The sequence below is a fragment of the Arachis hypogaea genome, chromosome 2 (assembly GCF_003086295.3).
Source record: "Arachis hypogaea cultivar Tifrunner chromosome 2, arahy.Tifrunner.gnm2.J5K5, whole genome shotgun sequence".
Lineage (NCBI taxonomy): Eukaryota > Viridiplantae > Streptophyta > Magnoliopsida > Fabales > Fabaceae > Arachis > Arachis hypogaea.
In genome coordinates, this window is record NC_092037.1 from 34,337,806 (window position 1) to 34,363,727 (window position 25,922).

The window sequence follows — 25,922 nt, forward strand, 5'->3', positions numbered from 1 at the left end:
TGGCATAAAATTCATCATCCTAAAATATTACAGTCGATAAATTTGACGAGACAATCTGACGATAACAATATTTAATGAAACACTACATTTGGGAACACGGAACACGATACAGTTGAATTCATCCGACGGTAATAATATCTTAAATGAAAGTGCAAACATCGTCTCCCCCATTTCAAATTTCACATATACTCTCTTCATCTCCACCCTCTCTCTCTCATCACCACCATTATCTCAGTGCTTTGTCGCCTCCTGTGGCCGCCGGGAGCACCGCCGTCGCCACCCCTCTCCGGGTTGCCGTCATCCCTTTACGGATACCCCTCTTTCTTCTCCTTCTTCCCCTCTCTCTATCCCCTTCGCCGTAACCACCATCCACTGTCACAGAAATTTTGGTGACTACCACTGCAACATCCACGTGTTCTCTTATTTCTTGTTCTGTTTTTCATTACAGGTTCTTGAACAATTCTTTTTCAATTTTTTTAATTGTAGTTTAATGTAGTTTAGGTTTGAGTAGAATTTCAATATTAATTATGAATCAGTTTTGAAGTTAGTTCAGTTTAGTTTTTTACTTTTAGTGGATTTAGGTCGATTAAGTTAGGTTAGATTCAATACATTAGGTTTGGAATAGTTGAAGTATTTGGAATTATCTAATAGTGTTGATTGTTGTGTTGATGACTGTTTTGCTGAGAAATTATTACTGAGATTATTAGATAATTTTTTTTAATTTAGTTTAATTTAGTTTAAGTTTGAGTATAGTTAGAATTTTAAATTTAAATCAGTTTCAGAGTTAGTTCAGTTTAGTTTTCTAATATTAGTGTATTTAGGTTGATTAAGTTATGTTTGATTCAATACATTAGATTTTAAATGCTTGAAGTATTTGGAATTATCTAATTGTGTTAATTACTGCGTTGATGACTGTTTTGCTGAGAAATTATTGCTGAAATTGTTAGATAATTTTTTTAATTTAGTTTAGGTTTGAGTAGAATTAGAATTTTAATTTTAAATCAATTTCAAAGTTAGTTCAGTTTAGTTTTCTAATATTAGTGTATTTAGGTTGATTAAGTTATGTTTGATTCAATACATTAGATTTTGAATGTTTGAAGTATTTGAAATGATCTAATTGTGTTAATTACTGCGTTGATGATTGTTTTGCTGAGAAATTATTGCTGAAATTGTTAGATAATTTTTTTAATTTTAGTTTAATTTAGTTTAAGTTTGAGTAGAATTAGAATTTTAATTTTAAATCAGTTTCACAGTTAGTTCAGTTTAATTTTTCAATATTAGTGTATTTAGATTTATTATGTTAAGTTTGATTCAATGCATTAGATTTTTAATGCTTGAAGTGTTTGAAATTGCCTAATTATGTTAATTGTTATGTTGATGACTGTTTTGTGAAGAAATTGTTGCTGAGATTGTTAGATAATTTTTTTAATTTTAGTTTAATTTAGTTTAGGTTTGAGTAGAATTAGCATTTTACTTTTGAATCAGTTTCTAAGTTAGTTCAATTTAGTTTTCGAATCTTAGTGGATTTAGGTTGATTAAGTTAGGTTAGATTGAATACATTAGGTTTTGAGTTATGAAAGTGTTTGGAATTGTAAATTCTGTTATTTTGCTAAGGCATTCTTGCTGAGATTGTTAGATAATTTTTTTAATTTTAGTTTGATTTATTTTAGGTTTGAGTGGAATTAGAATTAGAATTTTAATTTTAAATCAGTTTCAAAGTTAGTTTAGTTTAGTTTTTTAATATTAGCGTATTTAGGTTGATTAAGTTATGTTAGATTTAATACATTAGGTTTATAAGCAATGAATTTAAGGTTAGAATGAACATTACTTTAATTAGTTAAAATTCATTTATTACAGGAAGTTTTAGAAAGAAAACAAAAAGAAATAGAACAAAAAGGAGGATGGAGAACAACAAACAGAAAGCTCTTTGTGACAAATAGTGACAAGCAGAAAGCTTTCTGTGAAGGACAGAAAAATCACTGGAAGGAAAAGGTGAAGGGCGTACAACATAAACTCCACTACGTGAGGGAAGAAAAAGCATCTGCGCGTACCCACAAGCATATATCATTCACCATTTCACATAGTATGTGGACAACTTCACGTATGACTTGGCCTGTGTGTGTACGCACAAGTGTGTGCGTATACACAAGAAGCAGATTTTGGACAGTGTGCACATGCGCACAAATACATTTTTCACGTTGTATGTAGAATTCTCTACGTGCAACGCCAGAACCCAACAGAAGCGTCAATTTGAGAAGTCAAAGCCCACGTACAACGTGAAATACCTCACGTACGATATGGGAATACAAAGCTTCACATACAATGTTGAAGACTCTATGTACCATGTGGGTTAATTAATACTCCCGGGGTCTCAATTCAAGCAACCCAATTGTCCAATTCTTCATCAATTCAAGGCTCAACTCAAAGTCCACCAATCACATATCAATTGAGGATTAAAAGGAGATAAAGATTGAAAGTTATGCTAGAGGCAATCATTAATTAAATAGATTTGATTCTGTTTTGATTTTGATTTTGTTTTAATTTGAATTTGAATTTAAATTAGGGTGAGCATTTAAGGAGAAGTCAGACACTTTGTTTAGGACTTCTTCTTCTTCTTCGATTGTTTTAATTTTCTTAAGGATTTTCTGAAGAATATGAGTTTCTAATTCTCCTCGGTTAAGGTTAGGAGCTCTGTTGATTTCATAGATTAATATTTTAAGCTTTTCTATCTTTGATTTATGCATTGATATCTTTTCAAAAAAATATTTTCGTTCTTCATCTTAAAAAGTTTGAATGTGTTGGAAACAATTCTTCTATGATTTGAATTCTTTTAACTTTGTGAAAAAGTTGATTAATTGAATTAAGCTTGAAAAACGATTCTCATAATTTTTAAGTTTTAAAACTGGATTGATAAATTACATAAAATCAACTAGAAAAGATTCTTATGAATTGTGTAGTTTTATAAATCAGTGGATATTCTTCAACTCTTTTCTTAAATAATTGGCTAAGGGATTAGCGATTGATTACTAATGATTTGCCATAAAAGTATCTTTGCATGATTAAGGTGGAAAGTGAAAAATATTAATCTGAAAGTCTTAATATCTCCGAAACCTTAACTTTCTTAATTATATTATCTTTACGTTACTCATTGCCTTGCTTTATTTCATTGCCGTTTATGTTTCGAAATGTTCAAAACCCTAAATTGATCGTCTGACTAGATTAAACGGTTGATTTTGTTTGCTTAATCCGTTAATTATCGTGAGATACAACCCAATGCACTTACTAGTATTTTGTGGATTGTAAAATCTACAAAAGACAAATTTCTTCACTTTGATATTCAGAATACTATGCAGAAATTATATTGCGTCAACATCCGTTGAAAAGAAAAAGCATTTTGATTGAATATGCTAATACATTTTCACTATATAAAAGTCCAAAGACTTAAAAAATATCCTATGTTTTTGTTTCAAATTGTGAAAATGATTTAAAACACAATTCAATCCCCCTCTCTTGTACCTTTATAGATTTAAAAATTAAAAGGACAAAATGAGAGAAAGAAAATGAGAAAAAGAAAGAAAGAGCAGAAAGAGACTATATATATGCTAGGTAACTAACTAAGAAACGAATCAAGTCGTACGATTTGTATTAACATCATGGTTAAAGAGTGCATTTTTTTGTTTAATTACTCTATTTGTCTCTATAGTTTTACTAAGTTTATAATTAAAAATTCTTATATTTTTTCTTTTCAATTGAGTTCTTATACTACTTTTAATTTTGTAATTAGATTTTTTCTAATATAAAAGATGTTAGAATTAACTAAATATATTTTTACAAATTAAAGGTATTCATAATTTAAAACCTAATTAAATCTTTAACTATATAATTTTTGAAAAAAATATTCTATTAATTTTAATATTTTTAGTATAAAAATAACTTCATTATAAATTTAATAAAATTATCGAGATCAACAAAATAATTAAATTTTTTTTTTAAAACAACTCACGGAAAAGAGGACATTTTACTCAAGAATTACTTGTAGCATGCGTTCCATTTTCTCTTTGTCCCTACACATGCTGATCAAATCCAGGTACTTCATAGCATCATGAGGTGGGAGCCCTTCAAGAAAGAACTTCAATAAGGGGCGATGCGTTCTTTGCATCACATCAAAGCAATGCTCTAGTGCAATCCTATGCTGCTCATCACTTAATTCCACTGCCTCCATCATTGGAAGCAATTCAACGTCCTCACTCCGAAAGTGTTGGTTGCATTGTCCCTAAGATGTAAATCAACAAGAAAATTACGGATTAAAAGTCCAATTCAGTCCTCAAAATTAGGGGTATATATGATTCAGATCAGCTCGAAGATTCGGCTTAAATTCGAATACTTTGGAACTAATTTTATGTGATTTTATCGGATTCAGGGTCGAATAAGGATTTTAAAAATAGATCTTGTCATTTTTTAAAGTTGAGTTTAGATCAAGATAAATCTAACTTTACCTAACTTATGTGTATTTTAGGAGATTAAAAAAAGTATATTTATTTTGAATTAATTTTAATATTATGTTATATTAATTATAAGTTTATTATTTTATTTTTAATCACATTTGTTGAATTAGAAAATAGATCAAAGAAGTATGAAATTAAAAATTATGGATAAATTCAAGTTTAAGTATGTATATCAACTTTTCAGTAGTAAGTATGTTTTTTTCTTTTTTATAAATAAATGCATCATAATTTTTTAATATAAAATTTATTAAAACTCGAACTTCACCCAATTTAGATCCGATTTTAGTATAGTTCGAAAGTAGTGTAATTTTTTTGGGGTCTAAAATCAGATAAAAATCTCAAAAATAAACTCAATCATTATTTAAAATCAGACTTGAGTCAAGACGAACCCGACTTCACGAAGTCCCATATGCCCTTCTACTCAAAATCATCATTAAAAAAAAAAGAAACAAAATAAAACAAAGCAACACAAAAAGGGAAACTAAATGTGCCTAGCAGCAACATTGGACATACCATTTATCGGGATTAAGGATGAAGTGAACCCCAAATGATAACGAGAAATATGAATATGAATATGCTTAAAAGTAAGCTTTTACCTGCAGTGTTCTGAGCCGAGAAGAAAGGGTATGCAGCGTCTCTCTGTAATTTGGGCTTCCTGAATCTAAAACCTCAACAGATTTGATGATTTCTCTTATGCCATTCATGATAGGGAGGTCCCTTGCATGTTCTTCCTTCGCATGTTTAGATAGTCCTGCATAAATCTCCAGATTCAAATTACCTCGTTTACTTGGTGAATTGCTTCAAAATAAAGAAAACTCCTTTTTTCCGTGATGTCTACTACGTGTGCTACAACTTAAAAGCTCTCATACTCCATGTTCATAGATGAACTCAGAACTGTTAAGATTTGATTCATTTTGAGGGAAAATTGGTGGTTCTTGTGTTTCCCCGATTTTGTATAACTCCAACACACAAATATTCTTGTAAATTCTAGCTTTGATAAAATTTTCACTTTTAAAAATAATTTATTAAAATTATTTTTTAAAAATAGTTTTTCAAAAGTTATAAAAATTATGTTAATAAATCAAAATAAAAATAATTTTCAATAAGTATAAAATAAACACTAAAAATTATATTTGATAAAATCACTTTTAACATTTAAAAATGACTTTAACAAACATAAATATAATAAAAAATAAAAATAAATGTAGACATTTATTAATACATTACGTTATATTAGACTTTTATATTTGAAAAACATAAGCTATTTTACAAAAATATTTTTATAAATACTTTCAACATCACTTTGTTTTTCAAATCTAAAAACATAAGTACGTAATATTTTTATTTAGCACAAAGTGATGTACTTAAACATGACTAAAAAATATTTTTATCAAATCGGACTTTAATATTAAAATAAGTTTACTGAAATATTCACTTATAATTGTCATTTGATCTATTTTGGGAACCCAGCAGCTGCACTTCCAATTTTTACAATCCTTGGACGACTTGAGAAAAATTGTTGTTCATGAATTGAATGCTACTGTCCTTTTGCGTTCATGGGCTTTGTTTTTACTATATCACTATTTCAAAAATTTATTATAAAATTGACACTTTTTAAATTATTTACGAATGTGTTTCTGTTTCACCCATAGACCATAGTAGTACTTTATTCTTTTCTTTTTTTTTTTTGGCGTGTTGACGGGAGACACTTGATTGAAAGAATTTGAATCCTCTAAAGTTTGAATTTCACTTTAAAGAGTAAAGTGTGATCTTTCACTATTAATTTTATAGGTGGGACTAAAAATAAATATAAAAAAAAAACTATTCAAAAATAGAAGATCACATTTTACTCTCTAAAGTAAAATTTAAATTTTAGAGGATCTAAATCTTAACCGAAAAGCGCTTAGAATAAAAGCGCCTAAATATGTGACGCTTGCATTCTAGAAGCCTAGAACACGAAAGAGTTTTCAGCTCGAAAACGACAGACATAAAGGAGTTGCCTTAATTTCGAAAATAGATTTTTTTTTAAATTTTTTTATCATTGAGTAAAATATAATTTATCTTTTAAACAAGACAAAAAAATATATAAAAAATATTCAATAATATAAAATTATATTTTATCAAATAATTAAAAATAAATTAAAAAAATCTACTCCTTATTAAACTACTCTTCCACCTTAACTCATGACAACAATATAAAAGTCTCGTAGCTCACAAATTCAATCCAACAGAATACATCAATTCAATTACAATTTTAGTCTTTATTATTTTATCTTTATCTTATCTTTAGTTGTTCTTATCTTATCTTTATTTGCTTTTATCTTTCATACGACAATGCTCTATATATAATTAGTTTTACCCTCATAATTTACAACACACTTCAATTCAATTCAATCAATCAACAATCAATAAAAAGTTCGCATTCTTTTCTTTTCCTATTCTTTCACAATTTTATCACTCCTCTTAATTTGTCTCCTCCATTGTAGTTTCCTTCTCCTACCTTATTAATTCCAAAATGAGTATTATATCTATCATCTTAATCGATATTCATCCTGAAATAAATGGTACTTGTGTAGTATGATATTCATTTGTAACTTTCTAGACAAAAAAAATTGAATGAAAGAGTAAGAGAAATAACTAAAAAATTAGTAGAAATACATGTAATAATCCCATTATCCAAGTCTCGGTTTTATAATTAGACTCTATTAATGATTAATCAAGTCATAAGTTGAATTTAAATTTTGGAGTTAAACTTTAGTTAGTTAGGTTTAACTCGACTTATCTTGGATCCGACTCTTTTAAAGTTGAATGGTCACTTTAGAGAAAAAAGTACATTATTAATCACCATTAAACTAAGATAGTGAAACTCACTGATAATAAATGTTATAAATTAAAAGATAATTTAAGTACCATTTTATCATTTTACTAACATTGTCACTTTAAAAGATATTTTCTACTCATCTTAGTTCACTTTTATCCAAGATGATGGTGTCCGAGTATATCCTCTCAACAGGATTAGGGTTTAGAGAGAGTAACTCCGTAGATACTCTGTAGGTACTCCTCAGAGTATGAGAGAACGAGAGAGAGGGCGAGTGCGGTGGAGAAAAACAGGGTGGGATAGAGTTAAGCACTCACGGAATGAAAAAGATCCGCAGATTTGGATCAAGAAGAGTATCAACGTTTCGAAAAAGAATCATGTACAATTTTTGTGGATAATTTACCGGAAGATAGTTTGAAGAAAAAGTTGTTTCACTTATTTAAGTGCACAGGTCGGATAAACGACATATATCTGTCGTGTAAGCAGAAGAATGGACGGATACGAAGAGAGGGAAACTGAAAGCAATACTAGTGATGGACCGAATGCGATTGCGGGTTAAAGAGATCTGTGTAGGAGATGCTAAGTATCGGAGACAGCTTGATGATAAGGCAAAACATGTTATAGAAGATGCCGCTAATACCAGATATCTTCAACAAAGTTTAATTGGCTATGGGAACCAATAAGTGACCATGGTGGCTGGTTTGAATAGCGTGAAGCAGACAGGAGAGGAAAGTAGAGTAGAATGCATCCCAAAGTTGGAGTTTGGTGTCCGTGCAAAATCACGGGAGATACCAATAAAGATGGGGTGGGACATGGTAGCGGAGATAGTGACACAGGCGGCACTGGCAGACAAATAGGGAATGGATAGAAGGGTCATTTCCCTCGAAGAACGGGATGAATGGCATATGAAAATTTCGGTAAATTTGAAAAGACAAGCAAGGGAAGCTCCTATAATTAGATCGACAGTTATGGGATTATATTTAATTGATGAAGACGCTGTTCCTAGGGGTAAGGGTCCCAATAACGTACATAAGCACACTAAAGAGAATATGTGTGATGTGGGCCAAAACCACATAAGAGCTCATGAGCTAGCTGATCCTAGAGGATGGGCGGGTCGAGTAACCCAACCCGGATGTGGTACACAAGATGTACTCCCGGGTAGGAGCGTGGTACCACGTGGGGATGGGAAGGGGATTGGAGTTTATCACACTCCTGTTGCTGCTACCGTAATGTGTGATGGTGACTTCATCGTATTGCGCTTTCACAAGGAGTTCTTGGCAGCTACTGTGGCTAGTGATGTAGGGGATACGATGCGTCAGACAGTGATGAGGAAGGATGGTCTTGGGTATCACGCAGCTGTGGTGGATAACGTGAATCACAATAGCGACGCGGAATATGGTGGAGGAGTGGTAGGGATGGAAGTTGGTCGGCAGAAGGTCAGTGGTAGTGCCAGCAGAGATGTTTGGAAAGCGATCGCTGCCAGGGTGAGTGACGAGTTTGATGTTGGCGATGTCGCCGCTAATCCGCTCCGTGCCGTGAAGGAGCATGACGGTGTTGGAGGGCACAAGCTAGTGCCAATGGTGAAAACCTCTATGGTAATAAAGGTAAATAGCGTAGGGATGAATGATTTCTCTTGTGCGGGGATGCTTCATGTGGTCAACAACTCTGTCATTGATGACGACAATCTATTGGACGGGGAGAAATGGGGAAGAATAATAGGGAGCTTGAATGAAACTAATGCCATATCACATACGGTTCACGAAAGTCTCAATGAGAGTGTAAAGAAGAACACCGTTACAAGATTGGTAAGGGATGATGGAGTAGAGGAAGCAGATTCAGGGGGTGAGGACACTCTGAGGGAGGGAATATGCTTTGAAGAGGATGGGGCGGTCAGGAACTTGGAGAATATTGGAAATTCTGAAAAGGATGTAATCAATGATCAGAATATTGTGAAGCAAATAAAAAGTTGGGATGAAGACTTGGTTGAAAACAGAGTTGTTTGGGCCTTGGCAGTGGAATTAGGGGGTTGTCTCATATGACGAAGAAGACGACATTATGGCATCTCTTCAAGCTCAGAATGAAGTGCTTGCACAGAAACGAAGGAAAGCAAAGCAAAAGGAGAAAGCAAGAAGGAGTCGGTCTAAAAACCGGAATAAGGTGTGTAATAATGTGCTTAAATGATTTATAGTTTTTGGAATGTGAGGGGTATTGGGGGTGATGGAAAAATGGGTATGGTTAAAAATTTTAAGAGAAAAAATAATGTGAATATACTAGGCTTGATAGAGACAAAGAAGAATGAAGTCACTAAATTTGACTTAGTGCAAATTTGGGAAAATGATGCAGTGGATTGGAAATATGTGGGTTCCGAAGGGGCTTCTGGAGGTCTATTGTTAATGTGGGACAAAATAATTTTTAAGTTGAGTAACTGTTATAAAGGGGAGAGGTGGCTGTGTGTGGAAGGGGTGTTGATGAGCAATAATTTTCATTGTGCGTTTTGTTTGGTGTATAGTGTGCATGTCAGGGAGGAGAAGTTAACTGTGGGAGGAATTGAGTTTTATTGCTTGAGTATGCCAGGTCCCCATTTGTTATATGAGTGATTTTAATGAGATTGTGAGAGTAGAAGAAAGAAAAGGAGCTAATGCTTTAACAACATCAGCGAAAGATTTTAGAGACTTGATATGGGATATGGAGTTAGTGGATTTAGAATTAAATGATCACAAATTTACATGGTTCAAAGGTCAATCTTGCAATCGTATTGATAGAGTCTTCGTTAGCCTGGAATGGCTTGAACAGTTTCCTGAGATACGACTTAAAGGTGAGCCAAGAGGTTTATTTGATCATTATCCTTTAATAGTGGAGGACAGTAGATTAAGAGGGGGGTCAAGGCCATTTCGAAGTCTGAATTCATGGTTCACACATGACGGGCTTCTCAGAATGGTGAAGGAAGAATGGAGGGGTCTAGGTGAAGTTCAATTTACTGAAAAGTTGAAGGCTTTGACGATACCTTTGAGTAGATGGCACAAGAAGAAGTTTGGTGATATTGATTTGAAGGTACAGTAGTTGGAAGATGAAATCAGGAAGTTGGATTATTTTGCTAGTGATGGAGTTTATGATGGGACTATGGAGGCAAGAAGGAGAGCTCTAGTTAGCTTCTGTAAGCATTGGTATGTCAGGAAGAAAATCCATTGAAAGCAGACGTCAAGGTCCCAACATGCTAAGTATATAAATAAGAACACTAGATATTTTCATAATTTAGCCTCAGCAAGAAGAAGAAGTAATCAGATTGATGCGTTAGTGATAAGTGACAGATTGGTGAGGAATCAAGTCAGGAATAAGAGTGCAATAAGAGATTTTTACAAGAACTTGTATCGTCAAAAAGCGTCACCTTTGGTAGGTATTCGAGATGGCCTAGTTAACAAGATACAGGAAGAGGAGGCTACAGACTTAGAGAGGATGCCTTCGGTTGACGAAATAAAGGAAGCAGTTTGGGATTGCGAGTCGTCTAAGGCCCCTGGCTATGATGGCTACAATATAAACTTCATAAAGAAGTGTTGGGGGGGAAATTGGTCCTGAGTTTACTGCAGCTGTCATGGATTTCTTCCAGTCAGCTGAGCTGCCAAGAGATTCTAATATTACATGGGTGGCTCTGGCTCCGAAGTTTGTGGGAGCAAGGGAGATTAAAGATCTTTAGCCGATTAGCATTGTAAGGTGTGTGTATAAGGTCATTTCGAAGGTGTTGGTACGGAGACTGAGAAGGGTAATGCCGGACTTAGTAGGGGAGACTTAGAGTGTCTTTGTGCAAGGGAGGAAGATTCATGATGGGACTTTGATTACGTGTGAAACTGTGCAATGGTTGAAGTAAAGAAAGAAGAAATCGGCAATAATCAAACTAGACTTTCAAAAATCTTACGATAGAGCCAAGTGGAAGTTTGTGGATATTGTACTTTAGAAAATGGGCTTTGGGAAATGATGGCGAGAGTGGATCAAGGAATGTGTATGCACGGCGACTATGTCGCTTTTGATAAATGGCTCACCTTCTAAGTCTTTTAAGATGGAACGACGCTTACGACAAGGGGATCCTCTTTTTCGTTTCTTTTTGTTCTTGTTGTTGAGGTCCTTCATAGGATGGTAGGAGAGGCAGTAAGACATGGAAGGATCTCTCTTTTATTGGTTGGAAAAGACAATATTGAGTTGTCTTACTTGCAATTTGCGGATGACACAATATTTTTTTGCCCCCCAGAGGAAGAGATTGTTTGCAATTATAAGCGGCTTCTACGTGTTTTGAGATGATGTCTGACTTGAGAATTAACTTTGATAAATCTAGCTTGATTCCGGTTAATTGCGCGCGAGAGTGGTCACAAAGGATGTGTAGCTTGTTGGGGTATAAGGAAGCAATGTTGGTAGTTAAATATCTTGGTATTTCTTTGGGAGCGAATCCAAAATTGGTTAAGACATGAAAACCTATTATAGACAAAGTAGAAGAGAAATTAAATCTGTGAAAAGCCAAAACAATTAATAAAGCTGGTAAGCTGGTACTCATCAAATATGTGCTTAATAGTCTGCCAGTTTACTACCTTAGCTTATATAAAATGCCTAGAGCAGTAGCAAATAAGTTGATATCTTTGCAGAGGAGGTTCTTGTAGAGTAATGAGGACAGAAGGGATGGGGTGCCTTTGGTAAGTTGGGATATTGTGTAAGCTCCAAAACGCTTTGGGGGTTTGGGCGTGGGCAATGCAATGCTCCGGAATACAACATTGTTGTTCAAGTGGTGGTGACGATTTTCAAAGGAGGATTGCCCATTATGGAAGAAAATTGTGTGCTCCTATAATGACTTGAATCCAAATGTCCTTCTTTCTTGTCAGCCGGTTCCTAAAATAAAGGGTCCATGGAGGAACATTTGTCAGTTGCAGATAAGAGAACAGCAAGCGAGAGATAAGATGGTCAGAGGGTTATCATTAGAGTTAGGAGACGGTAGAAGAATTCGTTTCTGGGAAGATAATTGGCTACCATGTGGTGTTTTGCAGGATGTATTTCCGAGGCTTTTTTCAATTTTAAACCAAGTCGGATCTGTAATAGGGGATTGTGGGTTCTGGGATGGGTTGGAGTGGATATGAAACTTTCATTGGAGAAGGGTACTATTCCAATGGGAGTTAGAATTAGTTAACCAACTTCATGAAGTTCTACAATCTGTTAGGTTAACAAGTGAGAGGGAGGACATAATAGTATAGAAATTTGATAGATCAGGAGTTACTCTACTAACTCATTTGTGCATGCTTTGCAAGCTGAGACTCTCTCGGAGGACATTACGAGTTATAGTTTCACTAGATTTATATGGAGAGGACTAGTACCACTAAGAGTTGAGCTATTCACCTAGTTTGTGTTAGTTGGGAAGGTCAATACTAAGGAAAGATTGATTAGATTGGGCATTATTGATCACAAGGATATGATTTGTGTTTTATGTAAAAAAGAGACAGAGAATGATTTCTACTTATTCATTAGCTGTGAGTTCACGTGGCAGGTGTGGTGTGCTTGGTTATATGCCTATAATAAACTTTGGTTTATTTCAGGAACCATTAAGCAACACTTTGAGAGCTGGATAGGAGCTCCTATGAGAAAAGACAAACGTAACAGGTGACTGATTGACTTTTTTACTATCACTTGGAATACGTGGTTGGAAATGAATGCTAGAATTTTCAGGAATCAAGAAACAAGCGTTACGGAAGTTATTACCAAGTTGATTAGGAGTTATAAAAAGTGGGTTGGCTTTGTTCCGTCTAGTTGTTGATGGTAATGCTAAAAATAACTACGATTTCTTATTTAGTGGTTGTATTGTAACTCTGAACTTTCTAAATGATCCACCTTACTGTGTTGAGCTTTTTATTTCAAAAAAAAAAAATTAAAAATTCTTTATTCTATTATGAACTTTTAAAATTGGAGGCACCAATTTTTTACTTGATAAATAATTTTAATACAAATGGGACACCACCATTTGTCTTACTTAATATTTTTTTAAAAAATAATCAAAAATCAAATTTTTTGATTTTATGTTTTTCGAATATTTTAAATTAAAATCATACTCTCTGAATTTATTTTTTATGAAATATTTTTTTTTTCAAATTCATAATATTAAAATTAGACCATCTAATTTAAAATTGTCTCTTTTCAATAACAACTAGGATGGTATAATTTATTTAATATCAATTTTAAAAAATAATTACTCCATACAAATAAAAAATATCCATGCTACTGATATCATCACACTACACACGTTTTATCCAATAAAAAAACATTATCCCACTATATTAAAGTCATACTTTTTTATAATCAAATCAATGGGAATTAGATTGCAGTGCCGATAATTCAACATTAGATAATGAAGTGCATGTTATAGGAGGCATAATCAAAATATTAGAACAATTTAGTGTTACTTAGGTACCTATAAATATAGGTGTGATATAACTATTTTTCACAAACTTCACTAAAAATGGCCTTGATTTTTCAAATTGCTAACAAAAGTGTTATCTAAATTAGTTAACAACAAAAATTTATTTTTAAAATATAACAAAAGTATTCAATTATTAGATATATATTTTCAAAAAAAATTTAAAAAGTAATTTTAATACAAATTTTCATAAAACATAATTATAAAAATAAAATATTTTTATTCTTAAAATTTAGTGAATAGCTTTTTTGAATTCTTTTGTAAATAAACAAAAATAATTTTAGAAATAAAATTTTTTCAAAAGATTGAATTTTGATTTATTCTTTTATATATTTTTTAAATTATTATTTAAATATTCTCAAAAAAATCGAAACAAACACATAAATAATTTGTTAAATAAGTCATTTGTTATTTCTAAAAAAAATGTATTTTTGTTGTTTCTTCTTATCATAAAAATATCGCAAACTAATTAAACAGAGGTTTTATCATAATTTTTTGGTGATTTATCCCATTTATAAATAATAAATAATATAAATTAAAGACGCATCTATCATAAAGATCATAAACATAAATAAATAAACAAGGAAAGAATGAGCAGCTGAGCCTACCAATTACCCTAAGTATAATATAATTAGGAATAAAGTATTAAATTGGTCTTTATATTTGGGTGTAATTTTATTTTAGTCTTTAAAATTTAAAATATTCTGTTCGGTTGGTTGGTTACCGAACGGTTCGGGTGGAGATTTGAGGTGGCAGGAACGCTTCGTCCGGAGCGATTGTGCTGGAATCGGATCTGCCGGGTAGCCGAACTCTCGTTGTGAAAGGAGGGGGTGTCACCTGCACAGACACTCCGACGCTCTAGTCAGTTAGTGTGCAGGCGAGGGATAAGTTAGGTGGAATGTGTGACGTACCTTGGGGAGGGGTAGGACCCTCCCCTTATATACTATGTCAGAAGTCGGTCCCACGAGGGCAGAACCCACCTTCCTCGAAGTTTTCCTGTACAGCTGTGGCGACCAGCTGTCCCGGACGCGTGTTCGGGGCGGATATGAGTGCGTCATCCGACCGTTCAGGTCAGGTGGTTAGTGGGTCGGGTCGGCCCAAGTTTCCTTTGGGCCAGGCCGTAACAGTGCCCCCAACGCGTCAGTAATAGTCGCGTGGGCTGTTGGTGGCGTGTTATCTCTGATCTCATGCGTTGTCGCCAAGTTGGCCGTCCGTGGGGGGGGCACGTGCCTCTTGCGCGCGTGCCTATTTGTTGCTGGGGTGATCATTCATCGCCTCGTTCTTCGTGCCAAGCATTAAATGCTCATAATGGGTTTAACCTTCGTGCAAAGACTAATATGCCCCTCGACTTTCGCGCTCCTTTTGGTGGTAGTTTTAAAACAGTTTTGTGATGCCTTTGGTATTCATTTGGCGTTTATCTCTTCATTTCCAATTCAGCTATCCCCATCTTCTTCTCCCTCAGCAATTCCAGGGTGTTGTTCTTGCCTTCCTTTCGGATCTTTGCCATCAGTACAGGTAATTGTGCGACTTTTTTATCCTCTTTTGTTGTTCATGTTGTTTCTGCCGTTGCTTCCTTTTCATGCATGTTGTTTGTTTAGCTTTGCATGATGGTTGATCTTAGGTCTTAAGTAGGTGTGTTAGGGGAAGGCTGCCATTCTAGGGTAGGTTTTGTTTGGGTCTTAGCTTTTAGCCGAGTTTAGTCTTAGTTGCTGAATAGGTTGAGCGTGGCTTCTGCGTTCACTCCGAGTACCCGACCTCTTAGACTGACTGGATGGTGTCCCCATGTAGGTATGGCTCGCATCGCCTCCCGGGCTTCCCCTTCTCCCGCGGCGTACGAGCCCTACGCTTGGGTGGTTTCTGACCTGAGGGACTCTCCCAATCAAATGGGCGAGGAGGAGCTCACCGAGTTCCGTCAAAACGAGTACTTATGCGGTGGTACCGACGAGGAGTCTAACTACGACGTCTACGTCTCAGCTCCCCACGAGCATTTATACGAGATCAACTTCAGTGCTCCCCGAGTTGCTGACTAGATTTGGTTCTATAAATCCATGTTTACTCAAGTGGGGGTTCGTATTCCTTTCTCCGTCTTTCAAATGGCGCTTCTGGGCTGGGTTTCCGTGGCACCGTCGCAGCTGCATCCAAACAGTTGGGCCTCAATCCACTGTTTCGAGATGGTTTGTGAATATCTCGAGCTGCCGGTGTCTGTAGATGTTTTCCTTTTCTTTTTCAACCTTACAAACCCTTCGAAGGAAGGGAAACATAAGAAGGGGTTCATGTCCTTCCGATCTGCCTAAGGTCGGAGGATTTTTGGCTTGTTTGAGAACTCCTACCACGGGTTCAAAGATAAGTATTTTAAGGTGCGCCCCGTCAAAGGTCGTCATCCTTTCTGGCTATCGTTAGAGGGGAAACGCCTCATCCCGACATATTGGAGCTTCGGGGCGGGGTCCAATGCCTTTATTAAAGTATCCTATAAGGGTATGTCCGTCGTGGACAAGAAGATTGCCGACGTGTTATTGGCAGTCTTCGGGAGGAATCATGTGAATCCTCACCTCCTCATGGGTGATCGGGAAGTTGGTTAGAACTATATTTGTGAGCAGTTTTAACTTGAGCTTTACTTTTTGTTTCTTGCTTTTTTCAATATTCAATTGCGACTAAACGATCTTCCTTTCCTATTACAGTGGGGATGTCTGCCGAGGTGACGGGTCTCTCAGACTTGTTCCAGACCTTTTTATGTGCAAGTGACGATGAAGCGGCCAATGAGAAGTCGACTGCACCCCCAGAGGACAAGAGCAAGGCCACTTCCGAGCAGGGGGTCGTGGCCGATGTGGTCGGGACCTCGGTTCAGGGTGCCTTGGCTCGCGACGACAAAGAGGTGCGCGTTACCCCTTTTCACGAAGTGGTCGGCACTGGGGGTTCGACGTCCAACCCAGTGGCCGACGATGATGTGGAAGAGGTGCCCAGCCTCAAAAGGAGGAAAATGTCCAGCAGTCCTGAGGGGGTTCTTACTGTGATGGAGAAAAATTTTGACGTCGGGAATTTCATAGACGCTCAGTTGATTCCCGGTACTGAAGAGCATTTTCACGAGTCATCTCTTGCCGGGCAAGCGAGGTGGATGTACCGTACCCTCCTGCGTGGCACAGTGATAGCTCGGAAGGCCGAGTTTGAGCTGTCCGGGATGGAATCTCTCCGTAGAAGGTTGGAATCTGCTGGGAAAGCTAATAATGATTTAAAACGCGAAGTTGAGACCCTTCGGGAGCAACTTGCCCAGTCTAATGAGAAGCTTGAGACTGCCGAGAAGAGAGCCTCCACTGCCGAGAAAAAATTGGAGGAGTCTGATGCCACCGTTGCTCGGCTTGTCGAGCGGGAAATGTCTTTAGAGGATCAGGTCGGTGTGGCTCAGGGGCGGGTGATCGCGCTGGAGAAAGAGCGCGATGAGGCCGTTTCGTCGAAGGAGGCTGTCGAAGCTGATCTTGCTGGGTTGAAGACAAAGTATAAAGAAGTCGTTAAGCAGGGGAAAGGTGCGATACTGGCGACTGAGGATGCCCTTAAGGCTCAGGTCAAAATCGTTGCCCTTGACTTCGACACGTCAGCAATTGGTGTCTTCAAGATGATCAAAGATGGCAAGATTGTTGACATGCCTAGGAAATGATTTCTTATGTTTTATGTAACTTCATGAAACTCTTTGCCAGCTGTTTTGTTTAACTCTCGTGAACAATGGTTTTTTGGGTCGTTTGCCCATCTTATTATAGTTAATACTTTCCTGTTCGTCTGGTTGTGTCGCCGTTTATATTTGTCGTTATTGGTTTGTTGTTCGCACTAGTTTTACCGCATTGATGGTATTCTGGCTGAGCCAGGTTGTGGCTTTTTAGTGTAGCCATTTTGTTGTTGTGGTAGTTGACGGGCTCCCGGGGTGATCAGTCCCCAGACCGCGTATTATCGTCGCGTTGTGCAGAGTTCATTTGCGCACTGGTTTGTCCAAGAAAAACAAAACAAAACTTGACAAGTATATTTTAGTCGGTAATTGCACAAAAGGGGTCTATAAGCCATAGCAAAAAGTACAATTTCATGGATTGACTACTTAGCTCGTTTGGTCGGTAAATCGTCACGCGTGCTAGGAGTAAAACCTTCTCAAGTTGCTCGCGTTCCACGTTCTTGGGATCTCTTTGCCATTGAGCCTTTCCAACTTGAAGGCGCCTTTGCCAATCACCTTTTTAACTCTGTAGGGACCTTCCCAGTTTGCCGTCAGTTTGCCCTCTCCCGGGGTCGGTAAGCTCATATCGTTACGCCTTAGGACGAGGTCGTTTGGTTCAAACTCTCTTCTGAGTACTTTGGTGTTGTAGCGCAGGGCCATTCTTTGCTTCAGCGTTGTTTCCGTCAGGTGGGTTATCTCTCTGGCATCATCTATTAGGTCCTTCTCCACAGCTTCCCCCACTCCCTTCAAAAGTAGTCGTGGGCTCGGTTCCCCAATTTTCACAGGTATTACCGCGTCCAGCCCGTATATTAGTCGGAAGGGGGTCTCCCCGGTGGATGACTTCTTGGTTGTACGGTAGGACCAGAGGACCGAGGCGAGCTCGTCGGCCCAAGCACCTTTTTTATCATCCAGCCGCTTCTTAAGTCCTAACAGGATGATCTTGTTTGCAGACTCAACCTGTCCGTTTGTTTGGGGGTGTCCACTGAGGAGAACTTCTGTCTTATACCCAGGCCGGTGAGGAACTCCGTGAACTTCTTGTCGGTAAATTGTGTCCCGTTGTCCGAGATAACGACCTCCGGGATACCGAACCGTGTTATCACTTGCCTCCACATGAACTTCCTGTAATTGGATGAGGATATGCTGGCCAGCGGCTCGGCCTCTATCCATTTGGTATAGTAGTCAATGGCGACTATGAGGTACTTGACTTGTCCTGGACCAACCGGGAAGGGCCCCAAGAGGTCGACTCCCCATTGTGAGAATGGCCGGGAAGACGTTAACAAGCTTAGCTCAGAGGCCGGTGCTTTGTGAAAATTGGCGTTCTCTTGACACTTGACGCACTTTCTAACGAATTCTTTAGAGTCTGCCATCATTGATGGCCAATAGTATCCAGCTCGGATTAATTTTCTTGCTAGGGCTTTGCCCCCTATGTGATGGCCGCAACACCCTTCATGGACTTCCCTGAGGACGTAGTCCGTTTGGTCGGGGTGTAGGCATTTCAATAAGGGCTGGTTGAGTCCTTTCCTGAACAGTTGACCCTGGATGATCGCCTACTTGGCTGCTTTCCTTCTCAGTTTCTTAGCATCTTTTTCGTCGTCGGGGAGTTTGCCGTTTTCTAAGAAGCTGGTGATGGGGTCTAACCATGAGGGGGTTAACCTTGACAGGTGGAGAGTGACTGCTGGCTCCCTCATCATGCCTTGGATGAGAGATCGGTTGCCTTCTCCCGGTTTTGTGCTAGCCAGTTTTGATAGGAGATCTGCCCGTGTGTTCCTTTCTCTTAGGACGTGGTGGATCGTGACCTCCTCAAACTTCTGGCTCAAATCCTTGACTTTCTCCAAGTACTTTTGTAGTAGCGAGTCTCTGGCTTGGTAGCTCCCGTTTACTTGGGAGGTGACGACTTGTGAATCGCTGCATATTTCCAACCTTGTCGCTCCAACTTCCGTTGCTAGGGCTAAGCCCCCTATGAGGGCTTCGTATTCTGCTTGGTTGTTCGAGAGGGGGAGTTCGAACTTGATCGATTGCTCGTACACGACCCCGGCTGGGCTTTCCAGGATGATCCCGGCACCCCCGGACGTCTGATTGGAGGCTCCGTCCACGTGGAGCCTTCACCGTGTGCCTGTCTCTTCGGTTGGATCTCCCGTTACTTCTACCAGGAAGTCTGCCATCGCTTGCGCCTTGATCGCTTGCCGGGGTTCGTATCGTATGTTATATTGGGAGAGTTCAATGGACCAAGTCATCATCCTTCCCGCCAAATCGGGTTTTTGGAGTACTTGTCGGATTCCTTAGTCCGTCCTTACGACAATCTGGTGACTTTGGAAGTATTGTTTTAATCTCCGCGAAGAGGTCAAGAGTGCCAGAGCTAGCTTTTCCAGTTTGCTGTACCTTAATTCCGCCCCTTGTAGGGCTCTGCTCACGAAATAGACTGGTTGTTGAGCCCTTCCTTCTTCTCGTATCAAAACCGTGGCCAGGGCTTCTCTTGTTATGGCGAGGTATAGGTATAACGGTTCCCCGGCCTTTGGCTTTCCGAGCACAGGGGGTGTTGTTAGGATTTCCTTGAAGTGTCTAAAGGCTTCCTCGCACGCGGGCGTCGATTCAAATGCTATCCCTTTCCTCATGAGGTTAAAAAAGGGTAGGGCTTTTGTTGCCAAAGCTCCGAGAAAACGGGATAACGAGGTCAGTCGGCCTGCCAATCTCTGGACGTCCTTGACACAACCTGGACTCTTCATTTGGAGTATCGCTTGGCATTTCTCAAGGTTGGCTTCTACCTCCCTTTGGGTTATCATGAATCCTAGGAACTTTTCAGCTTCCATGGTGAAGGCACATTTGAGGGGATTGAGCCTCATACCGTGTTGTTGGAGAGACGCGAACACATTTGCCAGGTCATTCAGGAGGTCGTCGGGTCACGCAATCTTCACGAGGATGTCGTCCACATAGACTTCCACTGTCTTGCCTATGAGGTCGCAAAATATTTTGTTCATCAGCCTTTGGTATGTTGCCCCTGCGTTTTTTCGGCCGAATGGCATCACCCTGTAACAAAAGGTTCCCCCAGGCGTTATAAATGCTGTCTTGTCCTCGTCGGGTCGGTGCATCGGTATCTGATTATAGCCGGAGTAGGCATCCATGAAGCTCAAATATCGGTAGCCCACCGCCGCGTCGACGAGTGCATCTATATTGGGGAGGGGAAAACAATCTTTAGGGCATGCCTTGTTGAGGTCGGAGTAGTCTACGCACATTCTCCATTTGCCGCTGTGCTTTTTTACCAGAACTACATTCGAAAGCCAGGTCGAGTAGTCTAGTTCCCGTATGAAACCTGCTTCTAGGAGGCTGGCCGTCTACCTGGCCACCTCCTCCGCCTTCTCCCGCGACATTTTTCTCCTCCTCTGGGCTACCGGGCGGGCTTCCGATTTGACGGCTAGGTGGTGTGACATGACTTTGGGGTCTATGCCCGGTATGTCGGCCGGTGTCCAGGCGAACAAATTCCCATTGGCCCTGATCATTTCTACCAGAGGCTCTTTCAATTCATGTGGAAGGTTTCTATTGACAAACGTGAACCTTTCCTCCATGTCACTGACCCTGAAGTTTTCCAGGTCCCCCTCTGGTTCTGGTCTGGGCTTGTCGTCAACCCTGGCATCTAGGTCAGCTAGGAACACCTCCGACGCCTCTTTAGATTTCTTCCTTAGGGAGAGGCTGGCGTTGTCGCAAGCGACTGCCGTTTCTAAATCTCCCCTTATGGACCCTATAGACCCGTCGTCGGCAACAAACTTCATGACTAGTAGCTTTGTGTTGATTATCGCTTCAACATCGTTAATCGTCTTCCTCCCCAAGATGATGTTGTAGGTCGTGGAATCTCGGAGAACCACGAACTCAGCCATTGCCGATCTTCGGCCTTGAGCCTGTCCCACAGAAATCGGCAGAGATATCACTCCGTCTGGCTTGATGAAGTGGTCGCCTAACCCAATGACCCCGTGCTGGTGAGTCGACAGGTCGGCGTCCCTTAATCCTAGTGCGTCGAACACGTTGCTAAACATATTGTTCGAGTCTGCCCCCGTGTCGACAAGGATTCATTTGACGAGGCCGGTTCCCACTCTGGCCGTGATGACCATGGGTGGGTTTTCAGGGGCCTCGTCGAACCACTGATCTTCAGGGCCGAAAGAGATAGATGGGGGCTTCTTAGAGCTTCGCATCGGCGAGGAGGGGACCGTCAGGACCTTGGCGTCTTTCTTGTGCGCCGATCTCGACCTTGGTGTAGTGTTTTTGGCGGTTACTACGTTTATCACGGTGAGACCGTGGTCTTTGTCTTCTGTCTCTTGTCACCGCTTTGCCGACCGGGTCTTGCCTTCCTCGTCTTGGTCACGATGTCGCCTCCTCGGCTCCCTTATAAGATGGGAGAATTCTGTTAGTTTACCGTCCTTTATCGCTTGCTCTAGTGCATCCTTCATGTTAAAGCAGTCATGTGTTTGGTGCCCATAGCCCTTGTGGTAGTCACAATAGAGGCTCTTATTTCCCCCCGTACGGTTCTTGAGTGGTCGGGGCTTCGACAAGATTCCTTTCTCGGCTATTTGCTGGTAAACTTCCATGATGGGGAGAGTGAGTGGAGTGTAGTTGGTGAATTTTCTGATCCGGAAAAACAGTCTGGGTGCCTTGCTCGGCCCTCCCTCTCTGGCTTGTTCTTTCTGTCTCTCTTCGTTACCTTGTTGCCTAGGTTGATTGTAACCGGAGTGTCGTTTATTGGCAGCCACGACCTGGCTAACTTCCTCGTCATTTATGTATTCCTTAGCTACCGTTTGGATCTCGTGCATCGTCCAAACCGGTTTCGTGGTGAGGTGTTTTCGGAAGTCCTCGTTGAGGAGGCCGTTCGTCAGACAGAGGCTGGCCACCGAGTCGGTTAGGCTATCAATTTCTAAGCATTCGTCGTTGAACCGGTCCAGGTATTTTCTGGTCGGCTCCCCGGGCCTTTGGGTTATCCCGAGAAAGTTGATCGGGTGCTTTGCCTTTGCTATTCGTGTTGTGAATTGAGCTAAGAAGGCACGCCTGATGTCTGAAAACCCATAGATGGATCCCTGCGGGAGGCCGTTAAACCATCGGATCGCAGGTCCTGCCAAGGTGACTGGAAAGGCCCGGCACCTCACCTCGTCTCCTACTCCCTCCAGATTCATTCTAGCCTCGAAGGCCGTGAGGTGTTCCAGAGGGTCTTGGGTTCCATCGTACCTCATGTCCGTTGGTTTGTCGAAGTGCTTCGGCAACCGGACCTCAAGGATGGATCGATGGAACGGGGTGGCGCCCATTATCACGGGTCGCCGTGTCCTCACAGGCCTCCCTTCTCCGTCTTCGCGATCTCGTCTCGTGGGGCGCGTTTCCTTGCCTCGGGAGTAGATGATTGTGTCGTTTTGTCTTCTCGGGATAGGCGAATCTTCTCGGGTGCTTTCCGCTTCCGTTCTGGAAGCGGAGGCGTGCTGGGGGCGACTCCGGTGGAAATCTCTCTCCCGGCTTGCGGGGGACGGGGAGTAGCTAGGATCGGTGGTTCGTCGATCATGCTCCTGATCGGCTAGTTGTCGTTCCAGGTTCTGGACCCTATGGCATCGCTCCTGCATTATTCTGGCGCTGTCACCGCCAGTTCCTCCGAAGGGTCGCGTCTCTCGCGTCCTTGTGCGTGGTTCGGTGCGTTGTCGGGGGCACCTTCGTCGCCCTCCCGGCGAGGCGACAAAGGCTGCCCCCTTTGCGCCGGCTGTTCGGCCTTGGTCTCCAAAGCCCGGCACGACGTCCATTTAGGCGTCCCCACAGACGGCGCCAATGTTCGGTTGGTTGGTTACCGGACGGTTCGGGTGGAGATTTGAGGTGGTGGGAACGCTTCATTTGGAGCGATTGTGCTGGGATCGGATCTGCCGGGTAGCCGAACTCTCGTTGTGAAAGGAGGGGGTGTCACCTGCAAAGACACTCCGACGCTCTAGTCAGTTAGTGTGCAGGCGAGGGATAGGTTAGGTGGAATATGTGACGTACCTTGGAGGAGGGGTAGGACCCTCCCCTTATATACTATGTCAGAAGTGGGTCCCACGAGGGCAGAACCCACCTTCCTCGAAGTTTCCCTGTACAGCTGTGGCGACCAGCTGTCCCGGACGCGTGTTCGGGCCGGATATGAGTGCGTCATCTGACCGTTCAGGTCGGGTGGTTAGTGGGTCGGATCGGCCCAAGTTCCCTTTGGGCCAGGCCGTAACATATTCTATTTGAATTCAAGTAAGTTTCAGTTAGTTTCAATATAGTTTCACTATGAGGTCAAAGTTAAATAATTAACGAAATATTTTACATGGTAACAGTATAAGAACAAGGTCAATAATCTAGAGAATAAGTGCAAATTCTATAACACAAAATTAATTGTGTATGCATCAATATATTTATTTATTATTTTTAATAAAATATTTTTTTATAAAAATAAAAAAATAATAACTAAATGTATTGATGCATTCACAGTTAATTTTATACTTTTAGAATTTGTATCGATCTTATTCTTGTACTACTGTCATATAAGACTTTTAGTTAATTATTTAACTCTAACTTCACTCCTCTCATGTGGAACTATATTAAAATTAAATAAAATTTTTTTAAATTTAAATAAAATATAAAACACTTTAAATCTTAAAAAATAATACAAAATTATACCAAAAATAAAAGATCAATTTAATATTTTACCATATATTTAGTTATTTAGTACTATACCTCGATCGGCACTATCAAAGATGGGAAAAAGGACTCTCTCCTCCATCTGGGCGTGCTCCATCATCACCTCCAACAACAGACAGTAGCTCTTCGAAAACTTCCTCACCTCCATCCTCCAACTCCCCACCTTCGGATCAACGGCTCTCCTCCCTCCACGTCTCGCCAGATCCTCCGCCCACCTCACCATCCTCTCCAGATGCCACGTCATGCTCTTGTGCTGCATCTTCGTCATCCTCACTATCAACGACGTCGTTTCCAACTCACCCTTGCTTACCACTGCCGCCATTGCTGTTGGCGCATATGCCTGTGGCGGCGTTGATGACAGCCCAGGGAACCGCGAGTCTATAAACCTCAGTAGTGCGTCGCGGGAGCCCGTCACGCCTTCGGATCTCACCTGGATCGTCGTCGTGATCTCGTTGTCTGTGCAGTCAGGTACTCTGCTACGCGCCGCCGTCGACGTTGTCGATGCCGGAGGCAAGAACCTTCTGTCGGAGGGGATGGAATTTGTTGAAACGGATGCCAACCGAACATATGCGTTGAGAATGCTCTCCGGCGAGCCGCGTAATCGAACCGCATGGTACAATGTTGAGCCTTCGTGGGGTACGATCTCCGCCGTTAATTTTTCCGACCTCCTTAAACAGTTTCCCATCATAGAAGAGGGAAAACGAGAAGGAAAAAAAAATAAACCGTCAAGAGCTGGACGAGAATGAGGGTGTAAATTTGCAATTAACGAAAATTATGGGGAAGGAAAATAGCGAAGTGTGTTAGATTAGAACGACAGGTGTGTTGAGAGAAACATCATTTTAGCAGAAGTAAAGAGTGAAAAGGAAAATCGTTGAAATCTTAGAAACCGGGATTAAACGGGAAAGGGACAAGTTGATTGGATTCTTCAAAGATAAAATGAAAAGTGTGGGACTAGCTTGGAGTGGGTTCGGTGGCTTGCAAGAGAAGCGAGGAATCGGGAACGTGCTGTGACACTGTTTTGCGGTGGCATGGTGCTTTTAGTAGTTCGGGTAGATGGAAAGTATATTTCCATTTACTTTCTTGGACCAACGCCATTTGACAAATCTCCAAGTTGCAACATGCCTCGGGGTAATAGAAATTTAGAATAGGAATTAGGATAGGATAGTAAATTCGGAGTACTTGCAAAAGTAAAATAATATACTAGCTCTTCGGGCCATTGTAATTTTGGTTTTAAAATTGTTTCCGATTTTTTTCTCTTTTTGGTTAATTTCTAACTAATGAAAAATGGTCTGTATTTAATAAGTACATTCATCTTGAGTATTTGTGATGTACACAAATTAATAATTTTAAGTATGATTTTATATATGGCACAAATATTTTTAAAATTTATTTAGTGTAATTTTAGTGTCTTTATTTTATAATTCCTTCGTTATACTCTCCTTTCTTTTCACAGGATTACCATCTCTATTTCTCTATGATTTTTTGTCGTCGCCGTCCAGTCTAACAATAATCATTGCCATTCTAATTCTCTCTCAACGTCGTTCTTAGCCTCTCTCTTCATTCTCAACCTCATAGCGTCTCTTTGTCATTGTTGTGGCACCCGCATCTTTTCGTCGACTTTTAATTCGTCGTCGTTCTCACTCTTCAGTGGCATCATCCTTAATAAACAGTAACAATATAATTTTCAGGGAGTTAGTGCTGTTGTCAGCGCCGTGCCGTTGTAGTGTTCTATATCTCCCTTCATTGCTGCACTTCTAAAGTTTCAATAGAACTTGAATTTGCTTCATTGATTTC

At 39.9% G+C, this 25,922-nt stretch overlaps 2 protein-coding genes across 2 annotated transcripts in view; both read right to left on the reverse strand.

The window, feature by feature from the left end:
- Positions 1–23,645, reverse strand: part of LOC112742597 (uncharacterized) — a 44,506-nt gene extending 20,861 nt beyond the window's left edge. The window contains exon 1 of the mRNA XM_072216770.1: positions 23,451–23,645. The gene's annotated coding sequence lies outside the window, so the exon portion shown is untranslated. The remainder of the gene's footprint in view (positions 1–23,450) is intronic.
- Positions 3,977–25,507, reverse strand: LOC112742586 (uncharacterized). The gene is made up of 3 exons (XM_025791835.3): positions 24,165–25,507; positions 5,102–5,256; positions 3,977–4,273 (listed from the first exon to the last, which is right to left on the reverse strand). Exons 1-3 carry the CDS (start codon positions 24,814–24,816, stop codon positions 4,019–4,021), a joined length of 1,062 nt encoding a protein of 353 aa, XP_025647620.1. The 5' UTR covers positions 24,817–25,507; the 3' UTR covers positions 3,977–4,018.
- Positions 25,508–25,922: the final 415 nt, after the last annotated feature.